The 20,204-nt window shown below is 43.6% G+C and overlaps 2 protein-coding genes across 6 annotated transcripts; one reads left to right on the top strand and one right to left on the bottom strand.

Moving 5' to 3' along the window:
* Positions 1 to 1,229: 1,229 nt before the first annotated feature.
* On the bottom strand, positions 1,230 to 5,274 carry FBXO45 (F-box protein 45). The gene is made up of 3 exons (XM_075861218.1): positions 4,755 to 5,274; positions 3,492 to 3,848; positions 1,230 to 2,101 (listed from the first exon to the last, which is right to left on the bottom strand). The coding sequence occupies exons 1-3, from the start codon at positions 5,031 to 5,033 to the stop codon at positions 1,916 to 1,918; spliced, it is 822 nt and encodes a 273-aa protein (XP_075717333.1). The 5' UTR covers positions 5,034 to 5,274; the 3' UTR covers positions 1,230 to 1,915.
* On the top strand, positions 4,725 to 19,162 carry WDR53 (WD repeat domain 53). Of its 5 annotated transcripts, none has more exons than XM_075861213.1 (5): positions 4,726 to 5,462; positions 8,050 to 8,117; positions 9,354 to 9,453; positions 9,538 to 10,031; positions 18,245 to 19,162. In XM_075861213.1, the coding sequence occupies exons 4-5, from the start codon at positions 9,549 to 9,551 to the stop codon at positions 18,821 to 18,823; spliced, it is 1,062 nt and encodes a 353-aa protein (XP_075717328.1). In that variant the 5' UTR covers positions 4,726 to 5,462; positions 8,050 to 8,117; positions 9,354 to 9,453; positions 9,538 to 9,548; the 3' UTR covers positions 18,824 to 19,162. The 5 variants fall into 5 exon arrangements, with proteins under 5 accessions (XP_075717331.1, XP_075717332.1, XP_075717328.1 ...); XM_075861214.1 differs by having other exon boundaries at positions 4,726 to 5,484; XM_075861215.1 differs by having other exon boundaries at positions 5,458 to 5,537.
* Positions 19,163 to 20,204: the final 1,042 nt, after the last annotated feature.

Below are 20,204 nucleotides of genomic sequence, written 5' to 3'. Positions count from 1 at the left end.
TCAATTTACCCTCCAACATGCCAGCTTGCTAAGCTGCACGTTTAGAGCTCAGTGGGCATTCCCTGTGCAGCATCCTTTTCCTCCCCCTCCCGCCTCCACAGGTGTATATCTATAATAAGTCGTGTCTGAACACCAAGCTCTAGCTGCCTCTACAATACGGAGGTGTAGGTTAGCAAGAAGCAGTGGAGTAAAACATGAGTGCAGGAGCAGTCTACACATATGGGTTGTTTGCATGAAAACCAAATCGGGCAACTAAACCGCACTATAGACTTTTCAGGACACAGTGCAGTTGGAGGCACAGATGAAAAACTATTATTGAAAGATAAATAGAACCCCAACAGGAAAAAAATAACTATTGTCTTGGACAACAACTTTAAAAGGGAATTGCCCCACCTACAACATTTATCACCAGACAGGATTATCCATCGCTCCATTCAAAATCCTCCTCGCTGCAATAGTGCAGTTAGCGGGAATTGGGGGCTCGAGACCCCCATTCCAGTGATCGGAGGGGGTCCCAGTCATGCCTCCAGCGATCATACATTTATCATCTATTCTGTGGATAGACTATGAATGTACTTCGTAGGAAAACCCCTTTAAAAGAAAACATTGCTCATAAGCAATCCAGTAGAAATACACAAACCAATCTGATGATCTGACGGACAGGTTATGCAGATAACTATGCTGACGGGTGCTGTGGATAATTTGGAAAAATTTTTGGTTTCCAGTCTCAATGGCGGAAAAACTAGCAGCTTTACTGGCCATGACCGTGTCTGTATGAGTTAGCTACATATTGTAGATATTACTAGAGGCAGTGGGGTTTATGTTCCCAAAGTTAAAACCACTAAGGCAAAATATTGACGTATTCCTTAGGTGGAGTTCACACGTTGTGGATTTGTATCGCGGATTTAGCCATTTGCAATGTAAAAGGGTGAGATCTGCGTTGAATCTGCAACAAAGACAGCCACGTGTGAACTCAGCCTTATGATTCCAATAATAATGCTCCTGCCTGTTCTAGTGAATCAAAGTGCCAACATGCTGCTATACCAGTTAAGGAAACTCATTCCACCCCAAGTTGTACATTACATGTGGCATGCATTAAAGGAACCCTACCGGCAAAACGGATACACGGTTATGCCTAGAGCAAGGCGTGAAGGGGCGGAGCATGACACAGATTCTCCAGTATTCTTTGAATCCCAGAATCATGCACTAAAGCCCCCCCCCCCACTGCATCAGGTTTTTCCCCAGAGTTTGCCTGTAACAGGACATAGTTTAAATGTAACCTAGCTCCATAAAAATGAGAGAGAAAAGATCCATGGTCAGTGATAAAATTATAATTTCCCTTTCCCTTTAACAAAACCAGACCTGAGTGAGCCATCTGTAAAAACATTGGTGGAGATGGCAGCTCGACTTGTGTTAAAAAAAAAAAAAACACAAACAAAAAACAGTACCCTAGAGAACAAATTTAAAATTGAGGCTTAAAAACAGCGGCATGGATAAAAACCATCATATAACCCTACGCCAGATGTTACAGCTAGGGCACTTCAAATAAAGAGGTTAAAAACGAACAGCAGAAAATAAATCCCTCCGGAAAGAAGGTTCGATTTGCTTTGCTCCTCTCATCCCTACATCCGTTAGCTAAAAACACTGGTTTCCATTGCACAATCACTAAACCGACACAATAACAAACTGTCAACAACTGGGATAAAAATAAAACCCATAATCGCCATACACAGCAACAACCCACAGACTCAGCGATCACACGGAGAGGAGGTGGAAAGCCTTCCAAGTCTCGAGTAAGGAAGGAGGATCCCCTGATCACGTCTGCCATGTGGGTACCCGCAGAGCAGGTCGTGCCCTCTGCTCCATTGCATGCACAGCCCCTCCTGTCTGGCCACAGCCATCTTCTGGAGATGCATTATCCATCCAGTGGCTTCCCTAAGTAGACCAAAGTCACTTCTGTGTTCCCATATACTGCAGAAACTGCTGGATATAGACAGGTCTTTGGAAGTCCCCGAAACGCCACTCCTAAAAACTCATAGCCACGCTCAAAGGCCAAGGTCTTGTCTTCCATGTCCAAGATGACTCTGATCCTTTCACCTATCTGCAATGCAAAGAGAAACAAATAATTAATGCATACGGAGTACAGGTAACATGTAGACCCAGCCATGTACAAACTAAGTTCCATATACTAGATCATAGGTCGGAAACTTTCAGCACTCCAGCAGTTGTACAACTACAATTCCCAGCATGCCCTGACAGCTTTTGGCTAGAATAACAAAGCCTTTGGCTGTTAGGGCATGATGGGAGTTGTAGTTTCACAACAGAAAGTGCCAAAGGTTTCTGACCCAGGACTAGACGTATTGGACTTCGTCCATGGACAAACGGATTGAGCGCTTCTATATAGAGACAACGGCCTTGTCTGACCTAACCTGGAGAAATGCTGGGAGTTTCTGCAATCCATGAATGCACAAGAGGTGGAATTAAAGCGTTCGGGTTCATCCACAAATACGTTGCGGATTTCACCACAATTTTATGGCAATTTCACTGCAGACTTACCCCAGATTCCTCCCTATACATTGAAGGGGTGAGATCCATAATAAAAACCCATGACAGAATTGACATGCTGTGGATATGAATTTACAGCACACCCTCAATTCCATGTGGATTATTTGCGCTACATGTTGATGAGGGTTTTTAAAACCTTCATGTGCTGTACTTGGCTGCAGAGTTGCAGTGCGGAATCCACAGTCTGAACTTGGCCTTAAGACTCATTGGTGTAAAACTGGGGCAGATAAGATATGCAGGTTCAGCAGGTGAAGCCATCATGGAGCTCTCGGTCAGACGCCATGTAAACCTGTAATGCAAGACAAACATCCATGCATACAATACAAACTTTTATCATATAGATCTCCAAGAACAAACACTATTGCTCCCGGAGAGACCTCATTTACTCGCCTGTATCAGTTTTCTGCTTAAAGGGTTATTCCACTTCCAACAAATAAATGTTATTCTATGTATAATAAAAAGTTGTTCAATTTTCCAATAAACTTTGTGTTAATTCTTCGCCATTTTCAAGGTCTCATTTCCAATCTTCTCTGTGTATCCATCACATTAGAACACATTTTTATCCACTGGAGGTAAACGATGAAGGTTCCCATCAGATGACAGTTTGCAGCGATCTTGAAAAGATCATGAATATTGGGTACAGAGTATATTGAAAAATAGTGTAACTTTCCATTATACAAAATAACATTTATTTGCTGAAACCAGAATACGCTTAAAGCATTGTTACACTTGGTCTATCCCTTCTCAAAAGAAAGTCACCCGAACATCAGCTGCTGCCGAAACCCCCGCGGCCAGGCGTTCTGTAGCCTGTATTCTCAGCAGACGGGCAGTGAAATATATATATATATATATATATATATATATATATATATATATATTTGGAGATACTGGGAAAAGCTGTAAAGAGTGACTACGCTTTTACTTACTTGATATTTGGGTGCATTATTGCATTGTGGAAAACTTCCATTGACTTCTCCATTGTGCAACAGATTATTATCAACTAGGTTCCAGCCCCAACTTTGATCATCACTTCCAAGGAGCGCCACATAACCCTGGCACTGCATGGGAGCCCGTTTTGTAGAAATGCCAATAACCGCCACTGTGCCAAGCGGCCCTTCCCACCACACTTCCCAGGCGTGACGCCCCTCACTAAAGCCAACTTTGGTGCGTGCCCCGTCGGTGCTCTGAGCGATTGGATTCCGGTGTAGAGTAAAACCGTTCTTCTTAATGTAGACGTTCCTAGAGCAGTCATTGGAGCTGAAGCCATGCTGGAAGGCTCGGACCTGCAGGGAAGAACATCCAGGTTACCAGGACTCATTAGCACAGGAAAGTAAAATGCACTTATCGAACAATTCAAAAAGTAAAAACACGAAGGAGCTCGGACAAGAAAAAAAACAAACTTTATTTTCAGCAGATTTTTCCAGTTTCATTGGCATAGTCAATAACCTAGCGTCTAGGAGGACCGACCAAGGATCCAACAGGATTGATTTTACCTTGCCTGATCCCATTTTCCTTTCCACATAAGTGGCACCAGGCTGTCAGACAGCCGCTTATCTCCTCCTCTCCTTACTGAACGTGCATATTTATTTGGGAGGTGTCAGCCAACACTTGTCGGTCATAAGACAAGAGGGGGAAAAAAAGCCAAATTCAACCAAAAACATGATTCCAGCAGTCAAAAAAAAGAGGTGATCACTCGATCCTGCAAACCCTGAGCAGCCAATAGCGCAGAGCATGATGGGATGTGTAGTAACAGATCACCGGTGACGTAATATACCATATCTCCACTCATTTATCAGACAGTACATCGATAAGAGCTACAGATGATCTAAAGGAACGTCAGTGCTCGTGTCTCCTAAACCCTTATAGTCTACGTTTGCTGTGCAGTGGATTTGAATGTCTTGTTCGGTGATCAGCTGCGGAGAGACTCTAGTGTCATTTAATGAGATACTAGAGCCAGATGGGAACTGCAGAACGGATGACTCCATAGAATGAATGAGGTGACACCCGCCTTCTGCTCCAGTGACATCTGATGCAATGGAAAGTATCGAGGAACCAATCAACTTGCGGCTTGCCTTTTCTCGTCTAAGAGCTATGACCTGATTGGTTGCTCTAGATGTTAGACGTCTCCCAATTGAAAAGCCGCAGCAATCAACGAGAATAGAATGAATGAACTGCTAGCGCCCGCTCACCTTCGCCTTGTATGTGGGCAGGTTACACAGCACGTCGGTGCGCAGAGCTTCCTCGCTGACCGTCCGCAGGCACAGGCTCCTCCACACATCGTTATTCTCGTCCCCGTGTAGACAGCGATGCCAGTGTTTACACACCAGGCCGCAGCTCCGGAGGTTTGACAGGTCCAAGTAGGAGAACACCAGCTCCAATACACGGCTCGGTAATCTTCCAGAGCCCAACGCAGGTGGCGGTGGAGGAGGCACAGCGGGAGCTGCAGAGGGAGCGGCGGCCGCCGCCATTCCCTCCGTATTTCCCGGTACCGGCGACTCAAACCCCTCCACACTCCCTCATCACCGGGCGCCAAGCAACATCCTGCTGCCTCACGTAATCACTAGCCAATCAGCTACAGCATCTACAAAAATAAATAAACGAGCCAATGAAATTTCAGATGCTAGCAGGACTCTAGTAGTCTTCCTGCCCTATCTCCACCATACATTTCTCAGCGACACAGCTCAGTAACCAATCACCGACAGATCCAGCCTCCTAATGACAGTGTGCGGCCTCTACTACGCATGCGTCTCTTATGGGTAGCTACGCCCTGCGACCCGTGGGTGACTACATTGTAACCAATCAGAGCGTGTTTTTTACTTATGCGGAAAGATTACGGCCAATGGCGTTTAGCAGCACATGTGTGAGTGAGGAAGACGCCATTAATACTGGACTTCGAGGTGTGTGTGATCTACATTCTGTGTATGTGTGATCCTTCTCTAACGTGTTTACATGTCCGCCAGCTGTAATCTCAGGTGACGAAAGTCAGGAGAATGCTGGGTGTTATGGAAATGCGCCTGGCTTAGGGTGACAGTGCATGCTGGGACTTGAAGTTCTATACCAGCTGTTGTTATTAGTTATATAGTGAGGACTACGTTAATGTGAAACTACAGCCCTTTTGGCTTGTCTGATTAATATGTTAACCCTTTCAGGACTGAGACATTTATTCGTTTTTCACTCCCCACCTTTCACAGGCCATAACTTTTTTATTTTTCCGTCAATAGAGCGGTGTGGGGCTTATTTTTTTGGAGGAGGAGTTGTAGTTTCTTATGGCACAATTTAAAGTACCATATAATGTACTCGGAAACTGAAAATATATTCTTTGCGGAAATTGGATCGACTGCGCTATTGATTACGTCAAAACAACGGAACCGTTACGAAACGGAGACAAACGGAAACCTTTAGCAACGGAAGCATTGCCATCGAAATCAATGGGATCGCAAACGGAAGCTTGTTTTTGCTTTTCCGTTGATGGGTTCCTCCGACAGAAAAGTCTGACGGAAGCCATCAACGGAAAGCGAACGCTGATGTGAACGAGCCCTTAACAGGCAGACCTGGGGGCCTGCAGCATTAATAATAATAATATTTATATAGCGCCAACATATTACGCAGCACTTTACAATTTAGAGGGGACATGAAACAAACAATATCAGACATTACATAGTGACAAAGCTAATTTACAATTCAAATCTGGGGAGTGAGGACCCTGCTCGCAAGAGCTTACAATCTATGAGGAAGTAAAGGAGACACAAAGTGTAACAGTGTTTGTTCTGTACAATGGTCCGGCCATTTTTATACACATGCGGTGGTGACATAAAGCTGCATGAGCCGGTCACCAGCCAGTATCCGTGTATGACGGACATGAAGAGAAGGAGTGTGAGGGAATCTTATTCTGATGACTAATCTAAAAGGAGGGCCATGGAAAGGAGTCAGATTAGGGAATGTTATAGGCCTGTCTAAATAGATGTGTTTTCGGGGCACGTTTAAAACTGAATATTGGGAATTAATCTGATTATCTGGGGTAGCGCATTCCAGAGGACGGGTGCAGCACGAGAGAAATCCTGGAGACGGTAGTGGGAGGTTCGGATTGTGGAGGATTTTAATCTAAGGTCGTTGGCAGAGCCCGAGTAGGGTGGTAGACAGAGATGAGGGAGGAGATGTAAGGAGGTGCAGCACTGTGGAAAGCTTTGTGGGTGAGAGTAATAAGTTTGAATTTTATTCGGAAGGGGATGGGCAACCAGTGCAGTGACTGGCACAGATTAGAGGTGTTGGTGTAGCGGTTGGTCATAAATATGAGCCTGGCTGCTGCATTGAGGATAGATTGGAGAGGGGAGAGTTTAGTGAGGGGAAGACCGACTAGTAATGAGTTACAGTAGTCAAGACGAGAGTGAATCAGAGCAACAATGAGAGTTTTGGCTGCTTCCTCAGTAAGAAAAGGGCGGATTCTGGAGATCTTTTTGAGGTGAAAATGACAGGAGCGTGAAAGTGATTGTATGTATGGAGTAAAGGAAAGATCTGAGTCAAAAATATCCCCTAGACAGCGGGCGTGCTGCTTAGGAGTTATGATAGTGCCACACACAGAGATGGAGACATCAGGTTTAGGGAGGTTAGTAGATGGTTGGAACACAAGGAGCTCAGTTTTAGAAAGATTCAGTTTCAGATAGAGAGAGGACATGATGTTAGAGACAGCGGACAGACAATCACTGGTATTTTGTATTAGAGCAGGGGTGATGTCACGGGAAGAGGTATATAATTGGGTGTCATCAGCGTAGAGATGGTACTGGAAGTCAAATCGGCTGATGGTTTGTCTAATAGGAGCTGTGTAGAGAGAAAAGAGGAGCGGACCTAGGACTGATCCCTGAGGAACCCCGATAGCAAGGGGAAAAGGAGAAGAAGTGGAACCAGCAAATGACACACTGAACGAGCGGTCAGAGAGATAGGAGGAAAACCAAGAGAGAGCAGCGTCCTTGAGGCCAATAGAGTGGAGCATGTTAAGTAGGAGTTTGTGGTCTACAGTGTCAAAGGCTGCAGAGCGATCCAGAAGAATCAGGAGAGAGTATTTACCGCCCTATTTAGCCACCAAGAGATCATTTGAGACTTTAGTAAGGGCAGTTTCTGTGGTGTGTAGAGTGCGGAAACCAGATTGTAAGGGGTCTAGAATGGAGTTGGCAGAGAGATAGCGGATAAGGCGAGAGTAGACCAAGCGTTCCAGGAGTTTGGAGATGAAGGGCAGATTAGAGACTGGTCGGTAGTTGGCAGCGCTGGATGGGTCAAGTGTTGGTTTTTTCAGTAATGGGTGCATTAACCGCAACATTTAAGGGGTTAAAGGGCCGGGAATAGCGCGATCGCTGTTCCTCGCTGTTAGTCCCGGGTGTCAGCTGTAATACATATATATACATATAATAAGTTGGTCTGATCTTGTCGTCTGCCATGTTACAATGGATCTACCTATCGTCACATACTGAACCGTCTATTATATTTCCTCAGAGCTCCCGTGAAGCGTTTGGATGGATTTCTTTACCTGCTGTGAGAGTCCACACTGAATACGGATCCTGGTAAAAGATTTATCTGATGTGTTATATTCGGGTTTGTTCACTCTGCAGTTTTTTAACCTTTTTTTCTTTCTCTATAAAGACTATGTACACCTTTGAAATCCTTTATTTTGTTTTGGTTTTTTTTAAATAAAAATGTGTATCAGTGTGTTCGATGCAACTTTCAAAATACTTTTTATTAAAAATTATTTGTACTTTTTGAGATACAGCTGCTTTGTATCCTGTATACAGAGCAGCTGTATCTAGTGCTGAAACCTGAATCAGTCAGGTCCGCGGGACTGACGGGTTCAGTATCAGCGGGTCCTGCATGTCTCTGGCACTTAGTATCCACCTGTAATCCAAATGTATCTAATATAAAGACTCTCTACTCACTAAAATGTCAAAAAAAGGAGGACAACCGGAACAGGTAAAAAAGAGGTGAAATCATCAACACCACAAAGCAATTATAAATATTATCACAAATTTTACTGCTCAGACGGTTGCAAGCAAAAATCCGAAGTGTTCACAAAGGGTTCTCTTATCCCCCAGCCTGCATGCAGATCGTGCACTCTCGCTTGTAGGAGGTATAGACCAGCCATTGTAAGATCTCATATAGGACGCTTCTATATTGCTTCGTGGAACAATAAGAACCAGAACTACAGAGAAACACAGCGGTGGAAGTTGGAATTGTCTTTTCTGCATGCAGGCTGGGGGATAAGAGAACCCTTTGTGAACACTTCGGATTTTTGCTTGAGCGGTAAAATTTATGATAATCCACCTGTAAATCGATCACATCTAAATTATGAATTTAGATGTAATCGATAGCAGCTCGAGGACTCACTTTCACTGAATCAGTCAGTCTCGGGGACCTGACGGATTCAGGTCTCAGCGCACGATACATCTGCTCTGTATACAGGATACAAAGCAGCTGTATCTCAAAAAGTAAAAATAATTTTTAATAAAAAGTACGGTAATTAGAAAGTTGCGCCAAACACACTGATAGACATTTCTAGTTAAAAATCAACAACAATTTCAAAAGTGTACATAGACTTTATCCTCGTATCGACATTTGACATAAATGCAAGTCTTAGTCAGTAGGGGGGGTATGGAGTTTGCGCAGTTGCTGGCTGTTTAACCACTTAGATGCCGCTGTCAATAGCGACCGCTAGAAAGAGGGGGGAGCCTGACTAGCATATGTAAAGTAATGTTTTTCCTTGTAAAAGACTGACACTATTATAATCATCTCATGGTATTTATCAGTTTCAGTGATACTGATGATGCGTGTTGAGATGCTCATCAATGGCAACATATAACCGGTAGAAGCGGTGTATAAAGGACAACATTGGACCTGTGGAAGAAGGTTTTTTTTTTTGCTAAAATAATTACAGTTGAAAACCTAGTTAAAACATTTCAGTGTAAACATTGTTTTATGTTCCTTCCCCAGCTGCAAGAAGAATGATGGCCTCAAAGTGGGACTCTGGTCATGCCAACCCCGTGTTGAGCCTGGGTATTAGCATGGAGAGAGTGATTGCTTCCGGTGCTGAAAGCGGAGAACTTACCCTCTGGAGTGAACAGGGATCTCCATTTGGCAAATGCCATCTGAAGGGTGAGGCCGATGTCACGAGCGTGGCATTTTCCCCGGTTTCTTGCTCCAAGCTTTATGCTGCTCACGGGGAGACTGTCAGCGTGCTGGACACCAGAGTGTTTGGAGAAGCGGTGGAGGCATTCAGTGTCAACAAAGAAGAGATCAATTGCATTTCTGTCAATGAAACAGACAGTCTCCTTGCGGCGGCGGATGACTCTGGTACTGTCAAAGTTTTAGACCTGCAGAATAAGAAAGTCTGCAGAACCCTGCAGAGACATACTAATATATGCTCGGCAGTTGCTTTTAGACCTCAGCGGCCACAAAGCCTTGTTTCATGTGGGCTTGACATGCAGGTGAGTTATTATTTTTTGCTGACATAAGTCACACTTGTTTCATGGAAACTTGAACCCATTCCCGCCGCAGCCATTTTTCAATTTCATTATTTCCTCCCCATTTTCCAAAAGCTATAACTTTTTTTATTTTTCAGTCGATATAGTCCTATGAGGACTTGATTTATAAGGGTCGAGTTGTAGTTTTTCATGGCGCCACAACGGGGAAAAAAATATTTGTTGGGTAGAAAATTAAAAAAACAGCGATTCCTCCATTGTTTTTTGAGCCTCGTTTTTACTGAATTCACAGTGCAGTTAAAACGAAAAGTCTTTATTCTGCTGGTCAATACCATTACGGCGATACCAAATTTATAATGTTTTTTTTTTTCTATATTTTACTACTTTTACAAAGTACTTTTTACTTTTATAAAATTTATTTTGTGTCACCAAATTCTAAGATCCATAACTTTTTTTTATGTTTCCGTCCATTAAGCGGCATGAGTGCATATTTTTGGCAGGATAAACCGTAGTTTTTAATGGTAACATTATGGGGTACATGTGAGGTTTTGATCACTTTTTATTCCATTTTTTGTGGGAGATGAAGTGACCAAAAGACAGCAATTCTGTCATTTTAATTATTTTTTTGCAGCGTACACCGTGCGAGTTAAATAATGTTCTATTGTAATAGTTCAGACTTTTACAGACGTGGCGATACCAATTATGTTTTTTTTTTTTTTACAATGCTTTAGAGGGAAAATGTTTTTTTTTTCGAACTTATAATATTTTTTTTGTACATAAAAAACCGCAACATTATTTAACTGATGTTTACTTTTTTATTAGTCCCCCTAGGGGAATTGAACTAGCGATCATTGGATCAATTGCACTATATACTGCAATACTAATGTATTTCACTATATTGTTTTTCTGACAGGCTTCTATTAAGCCCTGCTGGAGGCTGCGCTTAATAGGAGCACAAAGATGGAGGACCTGGGGGCCTTCATTAGGCCCACAGGCTGCCATAGCAACCATCGCCACCCCGCAATCGCATTGCGGGGGGGATGACTTGTTTCTAACGATTTAAATGCCGCAGTTGCTATTGACCACAGCATTTAAAGGGGTTAAACGAGCGGGATCGTGCTCGAGCGAGATCCCGTTCGTTACTGTGAAGTGTCTGCTGTAACATTTAGCCGACACCCGCATTGTATGGAGCATGCTTAGCCCGTCAGCTCGCTTCATACTTCCCCCTGTCGGCAGTATTCCAGTCTCCGCAAACAAAGCTTATTCACTGTATAATGAAAAGTTATACAAATATTTTCCAATATACTTTCTGTACCTGTTTCTTATGGGTTTCAAGATCTTTGCTTGCACTTATTGAGTAGCAACTTTCATTGCTTATTTCCAGTGGAGCAAAATCTGTCCTGGTCATGTGATGGACACAGAGGCGCACGGTACTTTACAAGACACCGCTCTCATAACTACTGTAACGGGCCGTGCACCTGTGTGTCCATCACATGACCAGGACAGATTTTTATCAACTGTACTGAAAAAAATTAAGAGTGGCTATTTAATGACTGCAATCAGAGGTCTTGAAAACCATTAGAAATTGATACAGAATTTATGTTGGAAAATCGTATGACTTTTCACTATGCAAAGAATAACCTTTTATTTGCTGAAGGCGTAAACACAATAGGGAAGATTCATATGGAAACTCAGCATTTTGGGATTGCTCTGGGCGGCTTATACAATCCAGCTACTGGAAGAGGAGACAGCTGCTTGTAAAGGGTTAAAGTCTCCCTTCAATGTTAAGTCCCTTTTGCATAGGCGAATTATTGGGCAAACGCTCCTTCATAGAACGCTTGTTGCCGATAATTGCCTTGTGTAAACAGGCCAGCGATCAGCAGATGAACGAGCAAACGTTCATCTACTGATCGTATCGTTTTAGCTGCCTAAACTATTATCGTTGTCGGCAGCACATCTCCCTGTGTAAACAGGGAAACGTGCTGCCAACATGATGATAATGTATGGGGAGTAACAACCGCTCGTGCCCATACATAGATCCTTGTGAAAAGAGCAAACGAGCGCCAATCAACGAGCTGTCTCATTGATCGGTGCTTGTTTGCACGGCCCAGGATGGGCTGTGTAAGAGGACCTTTATTCTCTGACATAGGGCGTGAAAGCTGCAATTGAACATTGGGCATTATAGTTGCGGGGGCAACCTTAGGCGAGTATCAAGCACGGGTCCTATTCTATTTAATAGGACCAGTGCACATTACTAGCTGGGCATCGTATAGTTGCCTCGACAACTGTACCACCTAGCATGCATTTGCAGGTCTCTGTGCCCGATGGGCGGGTAAGTAACATTGGTCGGACACTTTTATCTGCTAGAGAAGGAGGTTAAAGGGTTATTCTGAAAGTCTTACTACAAATACACAGAGTCCGCAGCAGTCACACACTGAGGAGAAACTGACCGGATTTATCTCTGCTGCTTCTTCTAGCCTCCTCCTTAGGCTGGATTCACATGAGCGTGTTCGGTCCGTAAAGGACGGAACGTATTTCAGCTGCAAGTCCCGGACCGAACACACTGCAGGGAGCCGGGCTCCTAGCATCATAGTTATGTACGACGCTATGAGTCCCTGCCTCTCCGTGGAACTACTGTAATCATGTTTTCAGTACGGGACAGTTGTCCCGCAGCGAGGCAGGGACTCCTAGCGTCGTACATAACTATGATGCTAGGAGCCCGGCTCCCTGCACTGTGTTCGGTCCGGGACTTGCGGCCGAAATACGTTCCATCCATTACGGACCGAACATGCTCCTGTGAATCCAGCCTAAATAATACACCGGAGAATCATCTTACGTTGCTGCTAATATAACTCCATCCAGCATGAAGTAAGAGCGAGCGGAGACCATCACTGTGTACACACGCTGCACACACAGAGGATTCTCCCAGCTAAGCAGGAAATCTCATAGAGCAGTCAGTCTGGTGAGACGGACTACTCATTGCTGCCAGTGAACAGATAACTTTAGCTGAAGTCGTCTCCCTTTCGTAATGGGCCGGAGATTTTATCATGAATTTAGAGGAAATGTTTTAATTTTCCCACTATGTTTCAGAAAAGTTTTATGTTTTGGTCTCCTATCCCGTCCTGAGGTTTCCCTTGAAATGATAGGTTCTCTTTGAGGTAAAGGGCTAGTGCAGGATTAGAAAAACATTTCTACTTTCTTCCAAAAAATCTGTATATACAGGTCCTTGTCAATGAATTAGAATTATATCAAAAAGTTAATTTATTTCAGTAATTCAGTTCAAAAAGTGAAAGTCATATATTATATAGATTCATTACACACAGAGTGATCTATTTCCAGCATTTTTTTATTTTTTTTAATGTTGCTAATTATGGCTAACCGTTAATGAGAACCCAAAATTTTGTCTCAGAAAATTAGAATATTGGGTAAAAGTTGAAGATTATAGACTCATGGGGTCACACTCTAATCAGCTAATCAACACAAAACACCGGCAAAGGTTTCCTAAGCCTTTAAATGGTCCAACAGTCTGGTTCAGTAGGCTACACAATCATGGGGAAGACCATCCACAGGGAGGGTAAGCCACAAAAGGACATTGCTAAAGAAACTGGCTGTTCACAATCATATTAATGGAAAGGTGAAAGGAAGAAAAAAGTGTGGTAGAAAAATGTGCTGAAGCAACAGGGATGACCGCAGACTTGAAAGGATTGTCAAGAAAAAACCATTAAAGAATCTGGGAGAGATTCACAAGGAGAAGAGTGCGGCTGGAGTCAGTGCTTCAAGAGCCACCACACACAGACGTATCCAAAACATGGGCTACAACTGTCGCATTCCTTGTGTCAAGCCACTCATGACCCAGAGACTACATCAGAAGCGTCTTACCTGGGCTAAGGAGAAAAAGAACTGGTCTGTTCCTCAGTGGTCCAAAGTCCTGTTTTCAGATGAAATTAAATTTTGCATTTTATTTGGAAATCAGGGTCCCAGAGTCTGGAGGAATCGTCTACCAGGAAATTTTAGAGCACTTCATGCTTCCCCCTGCTGACTAACTTTATGGAGACGCGGATTTCATTTTCCAGCAGGACTTGGCACCGGCCCACACTGCCAAAAGTACCAATACCTGGTGTAATAACCACAGTATCACTGCGCTTGATTGGCCGGCAAACACGCCCGACCTAAACCCCATAGGGAATCTATAGGGTATTGCCAAGAGGAAGATGAGACACCAGACCCAACAATGCAAACAAGCTGAAGGCCGCTATCAAAGCAACCTGGGCTTCCATAACATCTCAGCAGTGCCACAGGCTGATCGCCTCCATGCCACGCCGCATTGATGCAGAAGGAGCCCCGACCAAGTATTGAGTGCATATACTGTACATACTTTTCAGTAGGCCAACATTTCGGTTATAAAAATCATTTTTGAAATTGGGCTCATCTAATATTCTAATCTGAGAGACTAAATTTTGGGTTTCCATTAACTGTTGCCATACTCATCAACATTAGAAGAAAAAAATGCTGGAAATTGATCACTCTGTGTGTAATGAACCTATATAATATACGAGTTTCACTTTTTTAATTGAATTACTGAAATAAATGAACTTTTTGATGATATTCTAATTCATTGAGAAGGACTTGTAGGTTGTGTGTGGTGTTGCAGCTTAGCCCTATTCACGTCAATGAAGCTGGTCTACAATATCCGACACAACCCAGGTGTGGCGCTGTTTTTAAGTAGACATATTTTTCTAATCCTGAACTAACCCTTTAAGCCATAAAATGGATCCCCTAATTGAAACAAGCCAGCAGGTGCTGCGGCACCCTCTGAATGGCATTCTGAACCCCCATTGCTGCTGGAGAGTAGGCACTATATGCTGATTGGCTACGAGGGATCACAAAGCCACAGCTACATCACCTTTGAAAAAATAATTCTGTGGATGTGGTCATATGATCCTTCTCGACCAATTACCCGAGAGTGCTGAGCTAATCCGCATATAGTGTGCACTGTATTGTGGCAACTGGAATGAGAGCGTTACCTGCTGGCTTGTTTCACTAGTAGTATCATTCCCTTGCTGCCGCTGCTTAGGTCCATTGGCCCCATCTCTGTTTATATGTCTGTGTGATGATGTGTTTTTCATATGGACGAGCTGGCCGTTGTTTGACACGTCACTGCAGCGGATAGTGATTAGTCGGCCTTTTCAGGTGATGATCGCCAGGCAGTTGTGTAAAAAGATGGGGCAACTGTTAACGGGCACTCAATGCTTGTCATACAGTGCCATTTGCCAATGCATGGGAAATAAGTTAACCCCTTCCTGCCCACACCATATAAATTAATGGGTTATGGGACTGGTCCTTATGGCTGAAGCTTATTAATTTATGTTCAGTGTTTGATGGCACTGCATGCTCCTTCACTCTGCTCCATCTGCGGGATTGGACTGTCACACAGCCTGTGTTCCTGTATGCAGAAGCTCTGCTTCTGCTTTCCAGCGGTGCTAGAGAACCACGTGATGTCAATAATGACATCACAGGGATTCCCTGTGCAGAGAGGGCTTGGTGTCATGCAGAGAATACGCTTGGGCTGGGCGATTATGACCTAAATCAAAATCACGATTAATTGAACATGCCCCTGCACATTATAATGCCCTCATAGCTGCCCCCACACAGTATAATGCCCCTATAGCTGCCCCACACAGTATAATCGCCCTATAACTGCCCTCCACACAGTATAATGCCCCTATCCTGCCCTCCACACAGTGTAATGCCCCCATAGCTGCCCTCCACACCGTATAATGCCCCCCACACCGTATAATGCCCCCATAGCTGCCCCACACACAGTATAATGCCCGCATAGCTGCCCCCCATACAGTATAATGCTCCTATGGCTGCCCTCCACACAGTAAAATGCCCCCTATAGCTGCCCTCCACACAGTAAAATGGCACCCTATAGCTTCCCTCCACACAGTATAATGCTCCTATAACTGCCTTCCACACAGTATAATGCCCCTCTAGCTGCCCTCCGCACAGTATAATGCCCATATAGCTGCCCTCCACACAGCATAATTCCCCCTCTAGCTGCCCTTTACACAGTATAATGCCACCTCTAGCTGCCCTCCACGCAGTATAATGCCCCCATAGCTGCCCAACACAGAACAATGCCCTCATAGCTGCCACCAGACAGTATAATGGCCCTATAACTGCCCTCCACACAGTATAATTCTCCCTATAGCTGCCCTCCACACAGTATAATGCCCAATATAGCTGCCCCAACACAGTATAATGCCCCATATAGCTTCCCTCCACACAGTATAATGTCCCCCACAGCTGCCCCCACAAAGTATAATGCCCTTATTGCTGTCCCACACAGTTTAATACCCTCATAGCTGCCCCCACAATGTTTAATGCCCCACAGGTTTCCCCACACAGTATAATGCCCCAATAGTGCCTAATAAAATACATACTCGCCTAACCCCCTTCCAACGTCGAGTGGAGGAGATCCCTCTGCTCCTCCGGTCTGTGTGGCTTGGCGCAGACAGGCGCAATAACAACACTGCCTCGTGCCTGACTGAGCCAAGCCATTAGTGTCTGGCGACACATAGTGAATGGTAGAGAAGTGACCTCACGTCTTCCTGCTCAACCATTGAATTTAACTGTATCTGCAACCTGAGGAAGTAGATACAGTTGAAACCGGGGTAAAAAAAAAAAATCCTTTTTTTTTTTCTGATTAATTGGCCATCCCTAGAAGACGCGAGCTCCGCCTACTCTGCATGTCTGTTTTGTATCTGTATATGTGACAGCAGAGAACACACAATTTGTGTAAACAAAAAAAACAAAAAGTGCGTGCCTTGTCGAGTCCACACACATCAATTTTAGACATTCTGCGTGACACTAACGTGTTCCGGTAAGGCACAATGTTCTCTACGCCTAGCATAAAATAGTTATCCCGGGACACCAATTTTAGTCTGTTCTACCTCGCCTCTATCTCTGTACTTCAATGATTATCATCCACGTACAGAGGCTGCATCTAAAGCGAAGTGGGGGGAGACATTCAAAGCTAAAATAGGGTCTTCATTCTCGGTGCTATAGCGACGTCATACGTTACACATTGTACACACTGTATTTTACATCACTGTGTATGAAAATTAGAAGATTCATTTTTGGGGTAACTATGTTTTAAGGTAGTAGAGAAACAAGAGGAGAAGTTCTCCAGCTCACCTGACATGAAAATTGGGTGTCGCTGTCAGCGTCCGGATCTTTTTCGTGTCGGCACACGATGCAGGAACACAAGTAGCAGAAGAGGTTAGATCCAGCGCTTTGGTAGAGGTAAAATAGAAAAAAAATTTTCCAAGTTTAATTGAGTAGTATTAAAAGGTCCATATGTGGTATGGTCCCGGTGTGTGAGTAGAAGGAAGGAATGATCCTATAGGCCTACGCGTTTCGGACGATGCAACGTCCTTAGTCTTGGCTGTAGTGTCAAGACAGCCAAGACTAAGGACGTTGCATCGTCCGAAACGCGTAGGCCTATAGGATCATTCCTTCCTTCTACTCACACACCGGGACCATACCACATATGGACCTTTTAATACTACTCAATTAAACTTGGAAAATTTTTTTTTCTATTTTACCTCTACCAAAGCGCTGGATCTAACCTCTTCTGCTACTTATGTTTTAAGGTAGTTTGTTCAATGAATAATAGCATGAAAAAATTAGAAAAACTTGTATTTTTTTTTCCTGTTTCTGACCATTTTTCTGTAAAAATAAGAACTGTAAAATTAATTTATATGTGCTCCAATTTTGAATAATAAGGAAGCGGTTTGTGTGCTGCCAATAAAGAAACATAACATTTTGGGGTAGACGAAGAAACAAAAAAAAAGTTCAACTTTAGGCCTTATTCACATAGTGCAGATTTTACAAACCGAAGACCTATATAAAGGAAGGCCCTATAAGTCTGCTTTCCTGGATCCAATTCTTGTTTTGGCTTACAAAAGGCAGGCAAAATCTGCAGCAAATCTGCACTGTGTCAACAAGGCCTCAGGATGCTGCATTCTAAATAGTGAAATTTTGCTCTGGGCATGAAGGCTCAAAAAAAAAAAAACAGTGTGAAAGGGTTAAGTCTGAATCCCTTTCGAGTTGAAGAATGATATTCTTCATAGTAGAATCGGCCCCAATCGCTATTTATGAACGGTGAAGGGAAACAATAATAGAAATGGTCGTCTTTCTTCTCTATGTTCTAGGTGATGCTTTGGAATGTGCAGAAAGCAAGACCACTATGGCTTACAAGTCTGCAGCAGTTGGCTCAAGATGAAGAGGATATGGATCTCCATTCATCCCCAGGTCAGCTCTTTAATCCACCACTGGCTCATTCACTTTCTATATCCAACTGCGGAAATACGTTTTGCTGTGGTGCTGAGGATGGTAAAATCCGTTCATTTCGGATAACAGGAACTCGCTTTGAGGAGGAGGGATGTTTTAAGGCTCACGCTCAAGGCGTCTCTCAAGTCAGTTTCATAGGACAAGATCCTGGACAGACTTTGCTACTCTCTGGAGGCAATGACGGCAAAGTGTGTCTTTGGAATCTGGGAAAAGACATGGTACAACCTCCGAAACCGCAAAAATATCACCACCCAAAGAAATCGGCTTCTAAAAAAGTGAAACAAATGGCCGAGGCTTCTCCAAGAGTTAGTTCAAGTCTCTGCATTGACCATGGAGAAAAAGTGAACTGGATTCTGGGAGCTGAACTTCAGGGGTCAAAAGTGGTTCTGGTGGCAGACCCTAGCAATGCCATATCCATGTATCCTCTTGGGGAGCTATAGATTGCTGAGGCACACCAATTTAATTACTTTTACCAATATTACGATTTAATGGACATGACAATGACGAGGATCTATATGCAGTGCCTTATTAAGCACGATGTCACAGAGCGGCTGATGCTAAATCTGTCATGGGATAGACCTTCGGGAATATGTCATTTCTTTCCTGAATGGTAGTAAAAAATAGCTGCCGTTTTCATATCTGTAATGAATGGATATATTGAGGAAGACAAAAAAAAAAATGTTTATTATGTACAATGTTTATGTGGCAGATGTGTATAAGAAAACCGAACGTGTACCTCCTGAAAGAGAAATGTATTAAAATCAAGTGAATTTAATTTACTACAATATGTCTGCTCAGTTTTTCGTTTCCGGGTGCATCCTGGTTGCCTGACTTCCGTCTGCGCAAATCTTCTCAAAGCTTCCACACTGCTTCTATATCCAGACTCTTTACTTTACAACATCCATTTGTCTTGTAGCATTTTTGCGTATTGCAAGGATTTCCAATAACTTTATTATTGGTGGGGGTTTGACCTCTGGGACATACCCCTCCCCCACCAACTACAGGAACAAAGGTACAGGACGTGCCTTTTGACTTATTCCCTGCATAGCGGTGCTCCTAGGAGTGTTGATGTGCAGGTAAAAAACAGCGCTACTTGTCCTTCATACTGAGGATCGATTAGGCTCTCCCACCAGTTGGACCCCACTGATAAGTAAGTGATGGCATATACTAGTGATGTGCCATGACTTAAAATAGTGGGGAAAACCTCTTTCATTTTTGCCAGTCTGAAGGCTCTTATATTGACTGCAGACATCGTTGAGGTGGCAGGGAAGGTATCCATTGAACATAGTGAAGATTTAAATCCCTGTGATCTACTGATGGGCAAACTTCACATTGGGTTTTATTAATTGCCATTGTTTGAAAACATTGAGCCAGATTTCTAGTTCTGTGGCACCAATGTAATGCAGGTAGGAACAGCCCGGGAGCTTCTTGAAATGCCACCCGGAATTTATTAACAGTGCCTACAGACAAAAATGTAATTTTCCTGCTGCTGCCCTGCTCCATTATTGGAATTACTCTTGCTTGTAAAAGAAGTGATTTTGGTAAAATCATTATATCTGGCAGGAATACATCTGATATCACAGTAGCTTATCTGACTGAAACCCGTATGTGATGTCCAAGGAGATAATCTGACAGAAATACTGCTGTGATGTCAAAGCAAATTACCCGACTGAAACCCACTTGTGATGTCACAGCAGCTTTCCAGATTGAAACCGAATTGTGATGTCACAGCAGAGTGCCTGAGAGAACGCACTTGTGATGTCACATCAGCTTACAAACAGAAACTCACTTGTGATGTCACAACAACTTATCTGACTGAAA

This window comes from Rhinoderma darwinii, chromosome 4 (assembly GCF_050947455.1).
Source record: "Rhinoderma darwinii isolate aRhiDar2 chromosome 4, aRhiDar2.hap1, whole genome shotgun sequence".
Classification (NCBI taxonomy): Eukaryota; Metazoa; Chordata; class Amphibia; order Anura; family Rhinodermatidae; genus Rhinoderma; species Rhinoderma darwinii.
The sequence above is the reverse complement of the archived record's forward strand: the minus strand, read 5'-3'. Positions and strand labels throughout refer to the sequence as shown.

What these genes read in the sequence shown, in the direction of transcription:
- FBXO45 (XM_075861218.1), bottom strand. Translation starts at nt 5,033, where the DNA reads ATGGCGGCGGCCGCCGCTCCCTCTGCAGCTCCCGCTGTGCCTCCTCCA. An exon ending in TGCCCACATACAAGGCGAAG is followed by an intron (nt 3,849 to 4,754) that starts GTGAGCGGGCGC and finishes TCTTCCCTGCAG; the next exon opens with GTCCGAGCCTTCCAGCATGG. An exon ending in ATAATGCACCCAAATATCAA is followed by an intron (nt 2,102 to 3,491) that starts GTAAGTAAAAGC and finishes TTTGCATTGCAG; the next exon opens with ATAGGTGAAAGGATCAGAGT.
- WDR53 (XM_075861216.1), top strand. Translation starts at nt 9,549, where the DNA reads ATGATGGCCTCAAAGTGGGACTCTGGTCATGCCAACCCCGTGTTGAGC. An exon ending in CATGTGGGCTTGACATGCAG is followed by an intron (nt 10,032 to 18,244) that starts GTGAGTTATTAT and finishes TCTATGTTCTAG; the next exon opens with GTGATGCTTTGGAATGTGCA.